Raw genomic sequence first — 11,192 nt, forward strand, 5'->3', positions numbered from 1 at the left:
GGAATATATAATTAATATTTGTTTTCTTTTTGCATTTTTAAAGAGTTTAGTATTATTTCATTAACAGATTTATTTGACAAACTAGAATATACTTTTTTGCTTCTAGTTATTAAAACCTTTGTGAATTCATTTATGACATATAATACAAATTGGGGGACAAACTAGGTTAAGGTTTGAACAAATAGTTTATGTTTTGTTTTGTATATATTTTCAATAATATATTTATATATACACATATATGCATATGTGTATGTGTACATATTTTAAATGTTCTGAAAAATGAGCATTACCTAAAGCATTTTTCACCCAAAAAAGTAAATATATTATGTCAATTTTAAGTGGCTGCTTGTTTTCCTGTCCACATTAGAGCATAATCAAGACCAGTTTCTGTCTGGTCAACCATTAAAAAGATAAGATTGTGTTGAGTAGCTACAATTACACAGATCAGAAATGTTTGCCTTCAGAATAATAACATTAATACTTAGAAAGACAATAAAGAGTTTTAGGTAGGTCTTAAACTGAATCAATAACATATTTTTAGATAGAAAAAAATTTCCTTATTATTGGTAGAAATGAGGACTTTGTTTCCTATCCTTAAACAATAGGATTAATATGTGTCAAATATAACTTAGAACAAAATGAAATTTGATATTTTGTGATGCATAAAAGTTAACCCACTAAATCATATGTCATCTTTTGCTTTTGGTTTTATTCACTGAAGGGAAGGCTTTTTTTTTGGTAGTGTGAGTGCTAAACAAACACAAAAATATGTGATAAAATGATATGTAGTGGCTCCCTCTGATGTAACATGCTTTGATATTCAATGATCTTTTTATACATATAATCAATTTTGAAATTTATGAGGGACATATTATTATACCTTTTCCACAATTAAAAAAAAAAAACATTTTATTCTACCAAAAGAATGTAAATGATGGAAACTAATGACTGTTCTGTTATTTAGAAATGTGCATTATCATATATATATTATTTTTTACAGCACACATTTCCAGATGTTGTCTTGCCACAAAATACTACTTGAGATTTTTTGTAGTTTACATATAGAAATTTCATCAAAAAAAAGATCACATTTCCCAACCAAATAGAAATGATGAAACAAAATTTCTTGTCAGGGAGTCACAATGGCTGTCAGATACTTTTTTTTCCATAGCTTCTTCCTAATCTTGTTTCTGGATTCCATCTTAAGTAAAAGAGTTTCAGATGAGGAAGATCAATAATTCAGGAATCTGAATGTTTTCTAATTCAAGATTAATAAAAAATATTAATAATTATTCTATCTTTTGATAAGTAATTTAATGTTTTTAATTGGCCAATAAAAACAGACAAATATTTAGTGTGAATATGCTACAAATATTAGTTGAAGCAAATACACTTCAAAATGTAATGAAATAGTGCGTTTTGGACTCTATTATTTTACATTGTCTTTTGCTGAGACTGACCTCAAGCAATGCAGACAAAAAAGGAAGAATATATAAATGGTTGTGAAATAGGAAATAGAAATCAACTTTCTTGTGCCTACTTACATTTTCTATATTCATTATATAATGCTGTTTCATTTGTTAATTTAGATCATCTAAAAATTAAGTATACTGTAAAGGAAGATCAAAATATCCATGAAAATTATTTCTCTGATGCGTTTCGGTTGCTATTTTTAGTGGATCAAAATCTATCCACTGGGTAGCAGTCATTTCAATTCTAGTTCAATTCCAAATCCAAGTATTTCCTCACAGAAATCCCAGGGGCATTCACAAAGAAGTACTAGATGCAGTATTAGATTCACTGGGAAATATTTGTCCTCCCCTCTCTACTATTTTAGATTGAGCCCATGACCATTCCATTACCATTGGAAACCACCTGATTCTGTGTTCAAATTCACTTTCTTTTTAAAATTTATTCTCAACTCTAAGTTAAATTTATTAGGAAAGTACATTGTCCATCCATCAAAACATCTTTACACTGACAGTTTTTTCTTATTCATATGAAACATGAATATATTTATGCATATACGTATGCTTTCAAATGTATATATATCCAGATCCAGCAGTAGATCTAAGCAGATTATATATGTACATATATACACATATGTACATACATATATACATATATATGCATGTATGAATGTGTGTATGTATATCTATTTACACACATACATATATAAAATGGCCACATGAAGTCATCAAACAATTTGCTGGGCATAACATGGAACAGCTCCTCCAAATTCCCAAAACACTTCCAAAGTCCTTCATCCTTGAACCTTACACAGATGTAGTAGGAGAAGGGGGAGAAGCAAGTCAGACATCAAATCGATTTATTTTGAATCTTAAAGTATCTTCAACATTTTGGTTACAATGTTGTACAGTGGACAAATTGGCATTCAGCCTGAGGTTTCAATTTTTAACAGGTTTGAGATCAACGACTCTTCCCTCAAATATAAGAGACTGCATTCATCCAGTTCCATATGGCCTCTCATATAAATAGGGGCAAAGCTGAGGTGAGAATAAAATCAAAATTGTTCTTGCTCACATTGCCTTTTTAGATAAAGCCTGGGACCAATTGGATATTCAGTCCATTATCAAAATGCACCCTGATATGGCAGATCAGATTCATTTTATCTAGATTGAAGAAGAGAAGAAACTGGTTCTCTTGACTTTAACGTGGTGCTTCTGTATGTGTACAACCACAGGTGAATCAAAATCATTAAAATGAATTGCTGAGGAGACCAAGGATTCACTTGGTAATGCAAAGAAATGATGTAATTTAGGACATGTCAAATCACATCATCACAGCTTTTTGCTTCTAGAAAAATCAGACCAAATCAGAAACTTCAAGTCCCTGAATGATTCCAGATTGTAAATCAAAGGTCCAGGACCTTTGTTCTTAAATGCATCTGTGAAGATCATTTTGAAAAAACAGACAGAATTGTCCATCTCATTACTCTGATTTACAATATATGCTTTTTTGTCTTATTGATCAATCTAGCTTACATATTTTTCAGCACCAAAATAAAATAAATTAAGAAAAACAGGAAATAGACAAAAATATTGAGTAAAAATACGAACAACACAAAACAAAATTGGTTATTCCAATCGTGCAAAATTTGCTTCTCTGGATAAAGCACTTCTTGACACAGTAACGTCCATAATATCCCATCCTACTCCCATCCCTCCCACCCAACCAGAAAAAAAAAAAAAAATGCAGGACTTAGACATAAGCCATTCTTTTTTTTTAAGGCTATACAAACACAAAAAGAATGCATTGCAAGAACCCTTCCCCAGGTAGTAGTATCTTCTGCCCCTTTTTGTGAGTCCTTCAGCAAATCTTGAGGTCTGAGTTACTTGTCTCATCAGGATAACAACAAAGTGAAAAAACAGAAAAAAGGCTCAATGAACCCAACAATAAAATCTGAAATTACAATCACAGGTACAAATTTTCCAGGCCAATAATTTCATTTCTCCTAAAACCACTGTCTTCTAAAACTAATGAGAGAAGCAGTTTCCAGAGGAATTGTCAATATTCAAAGTAAATATTGAAATTTTTGGAGGAGATCATTCTTCTACTGCCATAATCTGACTGGATGGTTGATAACAAGTTTCATGTTCTGGCAAGTTCAGGATAGTAAGTGATGAATTTTTGGGTCCAGACCACACCTTGGGCTCCACCCTAAGGTGCCTGCATTTAGAGAGGAAAGACCAAGAAGCCAGAAAAGGTCGAATATTTCCATCCACCCATGAGGTTACCCCTTTCCAATTTGAGGTGTACTTTGTCTTCTCTTTCCATGTGCAGCAACACACCATTGCTAGCAGCTTCTCTGGTAACATCCTGATCTCCTGCAAATGCTGAAATCACTGGGTAGCCGTTTTGCATTAAACTTACCTAAAAAAGCAAAGTGACAGAGCTGAGTTGTCTGTCTAATACATGAGGGTAGGCTCTATATTATCCTATTCGTTTTTGTCTTTCCCAGCCCACCTGCCCAATTAGCTTCATTCTCTTCAAGGACACATTGGAAGGAAGGTGACACTCACAGATTTCCTTTCCAAAGTTGGGGGAAAGAGGGAAGAGGGAGAGTGAGTAGAAAAAGGAAAACAAAACAAACAAACAAAAAAAACAAACAAACAAAAAAAAACTTCTCAAAAAGAAAAGGACAAGAGAATGATCAAATGCCACCCACCTGGATAGTTTGTCTGTTATAGACTTTGACCACATGGAAACTGAAACTATAAATCCCTTTCCTTGGTGCTACAAATATGCTGGAAGCAAGATCGAAATGGTTGCCAATATTTACTAATACCTGGAGAGGAGAAAAGAACAAAGCACCAAAGCAAATCAGGCCCCACCCACACCAAGTTCCCACCCACTCTTCCATTAGCTATAGAATAGCAGGCAACCACAAATCATCCTTCTATGGTCAGTCCAAAAAGGAAATGGTAAAGGTGTTTAAAAAGTTTTCTTTCCTAATAAGTTGATTTCAAGGATGTGGAGATAAAGCCATTTATTGATAGTATTTATGTGATGCTAATAGAGCAATACATGACAGTGATCAAAAAGAACTAGACCATACCTCCTGGAAAATGGATTCAGAATCAGAGAATAAAGGTAGAAAGAAATGCTTTTTAGGAACAGGCTTCAGGTCTTATCTACTATTGCAAGTGGATTGCACTTCAAAGACATTCTTTAACAATATGGAGCTTCTTAAAGAATGGGAAGAATGGTGCAAAGGAGAGAATTTAGAGCATTGCTCAGACTTAGGGAGACTTAAATAAGTGAGATGAATTATTTTTTCCCCCAGCAAGAGAAATTCTCCTCCTACCAAGATACTCGCCAGGGTAGGGGAATACTGCAGCACCAAAGAATTATGATATTAATGATAACAGCAATATGTTCCAGAGCAACAGTACCATTCAAGCTCCAATGAATTCACACCAATTACTTTCTTTGAGAAAGCTTAAAATTCTTTTTAAGGTTTTAAGGTTCCCAATTTGTTTCCAATATTTGGAATCTAATTCAAAAAGGATGCTTCTATAGAAATTGATGTTTGATTATTAGCCTTAAGCCTTTATACACATTTAAATAAAATATTTAGAATAAAGTAACTTTTGCATTTTCACTGAAAAACAAATTATTTAAATCTTACAATTAAAAAAAAACAAACATCTTTCAGATAGAATATCATCAAAGAGGAATTTCTCCCCTTTTTTGACCAATTTCATTCAGTTTAGAAGAGATTCTTCCCTTTTGACAGAAAAAGCAAATCTCAAATGAAGGGAAATGCAGCCAATACCATTTGTGTCAATGACTTATCCAAGTCTCTGAATCAGACTTCATCCACCTTCTGCTCACTCAAAGCCACTTCACTTCCTAGCCAGCTGCTGAACCAGCTCCAACACAAACATTCAGGGGTTTTATTGTTAAGAGCTTTTCAGAGGACAGCTATTCTCAAACCTCCCTGAAAAGGATACTTTCTAGAGAAGGAAGGAAAAAAAAAATAGAAAACTCAGGATCTTAACCCCAATGTGCCTATATATCTAATTTTGTTTCACTTTATATTTCAAGAAATTAATCAAAATATATTTAATTTGACTTGTGGAAGCTGATGGATAGGTCTAAAGTATGAGGATAGGGGTAGAGGCAATGTGGTCAAGATGAGGATTTCAAAACAAAAACAAACTCGTATATTCCAGTGTCTTCATTATCCAGCCTCAAGAATATATATTGATTTATCTTTGTGAAAGGCTGATAAAAGAAACAAATGTCCTTCAAGAATATGGCATTAAATGAAGAAGAAAGAGAGAAAGAGAAAGAAGGAAGGAAAAAAGGAAAGACAGAAAGAAAGGTGAGGGGGGAGCAAAGGAGAAAGGGGGGAGGGAGAGAGAGAAAGAAAGAGAGAGAGAGAGAGAGAGAGAGAGAGAGAGAGAGAGAGAGAGAGAGAGAGAGAAGAGGAAGTGGGAATGTCCTTGGGTTCTAAAGATCCTGCGGGCAAGTCTTGATTAAGTCCAATTCTTTGTGTAACAGTAGTTTAAAAAACGTTTGGAAAAGTGAGGGTATAACCTTTGAGCCTCGGCTGTGGGTAACAAACCGCAATTTCACAATGGTTTGAAGCAAAGACGAAACAAAGTTGTTCTTTTTTTGTTGTTGTTAGTTTTTGTTTTTGTTTTAATTTAGTAATAAAAGTTCCCTTTCATCGGGCAAATCATTTGAATAGAAATCAAGGAGGAAAGCGGGAAACGGCATGAATTCTGCAGTAATGATTATGTAGACTGGATATTATCTTTGGATCCTAGTGTTTTGAATTGTATCAGCAAATTGCTTAAAACCATCTTAAATTGTACTTTCTTTTCAGAAATCAGAAACTTAAGGATAAAATTCATGGAAACCCCGATCCACCTTTCCTCTCTCTTATCCATTGTTACTCCTAAAATCCAACAATAAAAGATACTCAGCGATAAAATTATGATTAAACTTTTTCTGAAGGAGAGTGAGTAGTTTGAGGGGAACTTAACCGAAGGCTAAGTTGATAGTTTTTCAAAGCGGGATAATTTCGTAATAAAAATCTTTTCTTAGGTACCTCATAGAATACAAAAGCAAAAAGCATCCCAGTACTACAACCATGACCCTCTCATAAGGTTTTTGATAAAACGGCTTCTTAAGGGAACTGAACTTAATAATTTTTACAGTTATCTTCGTTTCCCTATTAGATTTTAAATTCGCCAATAGTGATAATGGGGGTTGGGTATATAAAGGTACAGTGCGGAACCAGAGGAGTTATCGAGGAGAGAGAGAGAGATGGAGAGGAGAAGAGAAGGAGAGGAAAAGAGGAAGAGAGGAGGAGAGGAGAAAAAAAGGGAGAGAAGAGTCCAAAGTACCAAAATGATGGACAAAGCATCAGGGCAAGGAAAACTCTCTCTCGACCTTCTTTCTCCTCGGCCCCACCCCAAATCCTTATCCTCCAAGAATAACAAGCGGACTGTCTGTCTGAGCTAACCTGGTCGAAATAGATGGTCATGGTGCGGTTGCTCATTTCGGATGGTTCATGGTTGGTGCTTCGAATAGCGGAGAAAGCCACCTTGGCGCTGCCGGAGCGCACAGAGATCCCCAGGGAGGAGGTGACTGCGCCGTCCGCGGACGGGCTGGAGTCGCACACCACCAGGCACTTGCCCTCCAGGACTATGGGCTCCGTGTCGTTCTGTGCTCGCACCGGGCAGCCAGCAGGCAGCAGCAGCAGTAGCAGGGCCAGCGCCGCCACCAGGCAGTAGCAGCAGCCCGCTGGCTCCCGCAGCGCCCCCCGCCGCCTCAGCGTCGGCATAGTCAGGAGCGTCCAGCAGCAGCCCCTGCCAGGCGCCGGCATTGGGGCTCCAAGATTGGGGGAAGGAAGGAGGGGATAGGGGAAGGGAGGGGATATGGAAGAAATGGAGGAGGAGGAGAAGGTGGGGTAGGGGAAGGTGGGGAGGGGTGGGAAGGGGGAGGGGGGGCTAAGCTGCCCTCGTCGAGATTTCTCTTGCCCTTTCTTTTTCTGAGAAGCTTGGACCAAGGCTGGGGTGGGGACAGCTGAGGAACAGATTGGGGGGAGGGGAAAGGAGGGGAGGGGGTGAGCTTCTTTTCTCTCCTCCTCCCCTCTTTTCCGACGGTCTAGGCAAAGGAGAATCCTCAGAAAGTACTCAGAATCCAACCTGTCAACGACAAAGAAGGTACAAAAAGTATAGATATAAATAACAAGAGATGAAAAAGAGAGGGAAAACAGGTGAGGGGGCCTTCCCGAGTATTCCCTCCCAGGACATACATCTTTCGTTTCCATACATTGTCTATCTTTATGTAGTCAGGGACTCTGAGAAAAGTCCAGACACAATGGAAAATGTAACACTACTACACAGTGGAAACGAAAATGTGTTCAGAATCCCCCTCCCCTTTATCTTTCTGTCACTTTGGCTAGTTAAAGCTAAGCTACAAGGATAGCCTCTTCTCTTTAGATTCGATACATCTCCATTCTCCAGGAAGAAGAGTGAGTCTCAAAAGGAAGGTTAAAATACCCCCTAAATTTTTTGAGATCTATATTTGAGTACAATTTCATCTTGAAACTGACATCAAAAGACCCCTTTCCTTTTCCTTTTGTTACACGTATGCTCTTTTTTGTTTAAAAATCAAAAACAAATAACCGTTAGTGGACTTTTAGCAAATCTTTTCCGCTTTCTCTCCAAAGTATAGATAGGTCTCAGGTACTCCTTAGAATGAATATAATGAACAAGAAAAAAAAAAGGGGGGGGACCACCAAATTCAAAGACTCTCACCTCGTAGCACTCCCATTAAAATTTAAAAAGTAATCTAAGAATGTCTTCGTTATCGTTAGCAATCCACTTTCAAGATAAGTGTTTTTTCACCCCACCTCTCCCACAAAAAAGCGCAGGTGGTCCACAGCCACTGACCTCGGTTTCCAAGCTTTTCTGAGCTTGTGTTTCAAACCTTCAAGCTCCCTCTTTCTTGCTCCTAACCCTCTCTGGAATTCAGGAAAATCCCTCCCCCGTTACAAATAACGTATGCTTCAATTTGCACTTTTAACCTTTCTCATGACTCACTTTAGCTTCTGGGTTTGTATGTGGATCCATATTTAACATAGATAGTTCGTTTTAATATACTATTAAGAAATGAAAAGCGGTAAATTACTCCTCTCCGAAACGTCCGCCCAACAACTCTTCGAGTATTCTTTCTAAGAAACCAAAGTTGCTTCTCAATTGTTACCCTTTAACTTGAGTTCCCATAAAACTGATCTCAATTATTCTCCCAGGCTCTAAACACTGGGAGTGTTTTCCCGTGGAGGTTCTCATTATATAAATAAATAAATTCACGAAATAGGCAAAATGATCCAGAAAAGAGAAAGGGGAGAAAGGGTTCCGAGGGGTGGATCTTGGTGTATTGTTACCTGGTAAATCCATGTTAGGAGAAAACTGCTGGCTAGGTGGCTGTCCGTAAACTTGTATTGCTTAGAGAAAATGAGCCGAGATGGTGCTGGCAGAAGAAGAGAAAACCAGAGTCATCTCATTCTCTCCCGCCCATTGTCAATAACCTATCTTTCTCTCCCTCCCTTCCCATATTATACACATATGCACTCATCCTCACGGCCTCAAACATACTGTACACACGAACACACGCTATACATTATACAAGGGGGCTACTTTTTATAAAGCCGACCTCTGGTCCTTATCCAAGTGGCCCTGGGCTCCCTGCAACATGCTCAGGTAGCACATTTCCTCCGGAGCCCCCTCTTCAGTTTTCTCCAGGGGCCAGTCCTTCCAGTTTCCTGACTGCATTGAGAACAGCTGGCAAACGCCCTGCAGTAGCAGCATCAGCATCGACTCTGTTGGTAGCCACCGCCTCCGCCTCCCACCTCCAAGCCCAGCCCCTCCCGGCACCCCCAGGTTCCGACTCTCACCCAAATACTTGGATCAAAATCCTCCCAGAAGGTGCTCTATTTTTAAAGTCGTCCCTAATAAAGGCACAAGTAGATTCAGTTCTCTCATTCCTTTTCGATTTCTTCTTTTCGTTTTCAAATCCCCTCCAAGTTTTAACCCGAATCGTAGAACAACTTTCATAATAAAGATATTGTCTTTCTTAAAAAAAAAAAAAAAAAAAAAAAAAGTGGAAAGGAGAGGAGTCAACGGAGTAATAATTGAGAGGAAGAGGGAGCATAGAAGAAAAAGACACAGGATTTTCCTGGCTTAAGCAAAATGTTTGGGAATCCCGAGTCTGGAAAATGTTAGATCTTGGCAAGGTTGGAAGAGGCTTATCCCACCTGGGTTCATGTGTCTGCTGCTCCGAACCTCCGGACTCATTGCGCGCGCTAGCAGTCTCCACTTATTTATTAAAAAGCCTGTTCGGAGCTCTCTCAACCTGGGGACTCACATCATACATCTGCGGTTGCATGTTGAGACGCAAAGCCACACTCTAACCATGGATGTGGGGCGCCACCTAGGGGTTCTGTAATGTATCCTGGATTCCATCATCTAAGCAAGTGAGCTCTAATGGTGGAGAGAAAAAGTATGCAATAGAAAGGGGAAATACAGATAGTATTTGATGGTTGGATTATTTAACGAGGAAAAGTTGTTTGGGCATTTGTCAGAAAGACAAAAATAATCTGCATCCTTAGTTATTCCCCCCTCACCAATTCCCTGCTCTACACACACATCTGACTTGGATTTATATTTTTTGGAATTTCCTTACATTTTTTCAAGGCTAATGTTTACAAGATGATATCTATATTACAATCAAAATCATCAGTTGTCTAAAAAACGTTTATACAGTTCAGAGGGCTGGCATTGTGCCAATTCAAAGTGGACTAAAAAAAAGAGATTTAAACAGGAATTCTTCTAAATTGTCAATTTTTAGAAGTTCATTTAAAAGAAACTTGGTTGGCTTATATTTTTTTTTACATTGATGAGACATCTTTCAGAAATTAATCTACTTTCCCTAAATATGCAGTCATGTCACATTCATATGGGTGGAATCTCCGTGCTTGTTTTTTGATTTCACATGTGAGCAATCATTCTCCCAGTAGTTCCAGGTAATGCTTTGGACCATCCCACTCTTTATATATAGGTGTTTAGGTAGGAAATTTTAAGATCTTTCTTTAGTCAGAAGATGAATAGCCTTCTCTGATTTGCTGTCATACTCAGATTACACAATTAGTGAATTACTACTTAGTGAATTACTAGCTCTTCCTGAAGCCCTCTACAATAGTTGAAGTTACATAAGATGTATATCAGGTCCACCCTCTGTGCTTTTCAGTGCTATTCCCATTCAGAAGCCCTTTAGAATATATTCACTTCAAATCAGTTCCACTGGGATGAACCCATAATAAGGGCTGTTGGCAGTTGGAGACTGCTGTACCTGTTTTATAGTAAGCTGAAATAGAATGATTATTATAAAAGTTAGGAAGGGAAAATATAAAATTACAGGTGAGAGTGTAACTTACCAAAAAGCATGTAATGTTGAACATTTCACCAGTATTTCAAAATATCAAATTCACCAGAGGTTAAATATACAAATTCAATATTGTTTACTTTACTTCAAGGGTTTGTAATTTTCTTGATATGGGACTCCATCCCATATTTTTTTTTGCTTTCATAGTGGGAAAAACTGAATTTGGTTTCATCATGATGGGGAACTTCCCTTACAGAAAGACTAAT

General features: G+C 37.6%; 1 protein-coding gene across 2 annotated transcripts; it reads right to left on the minus strand.

Annotated features, from left to right (window-relative positions):
• Positions 1-2,312: 2,312 nt before the first annotated feature.
• CBLN2 (cerebellin 2 precursor) lies at positions 2,313-9,943 on the minus strand. Of its 2 annotated transcripts, none has more exons than XM_051970536.1 (5): positions 9,440-9,943; positions 8,930-9,015; positions 7,001-7,685; positions 4,190-4,309; positions 2,313-3,894 (listed from the first exon to the last, which is right to left on the minus strand). In XM_051970536.1, the coding sequence occupies exons 3-5, from the start codon at positions 7,361-7,363 to the stop codon at positions 3,697-3,699; spliced, it is 681 nt and encodes a 226-aa protein (XP_051826496.1). In that variant the 5' UTR covers positions 7,364-7,685; positions 8,930-9,015; positions 9,440-9,943; the 3' UTR covers positions 2,313-3,696. The 2 variants fall into 2 exon arrangements, with proteins under 2 accessions (XP_051826496.1, XP_051826497.1); XM_051970537.1 differs by lacking the exon at positions 9,440-9,943 and adding an exon at positions 9,199-9,362.
• Positions 9,944-11,192: the final 1,249 nt, after the last annotated feature.

This window comes from Antechinus flavipes, chromosome 1, assembly GCF_016432865.1.
Source record: "Antechinus flavipes isolate AdamAnt ecotype Samford, QLD, Australia chromosome 1, AdamAnt_v2, whole genome shotgun sequence".
Classification (NCBI taxonomy): Eukaryota; Metazoa; Chordata; class Mammalia; order Dasyuromorphia; family Dasyuridae; genus Antechinus; species Antechinus flavipes.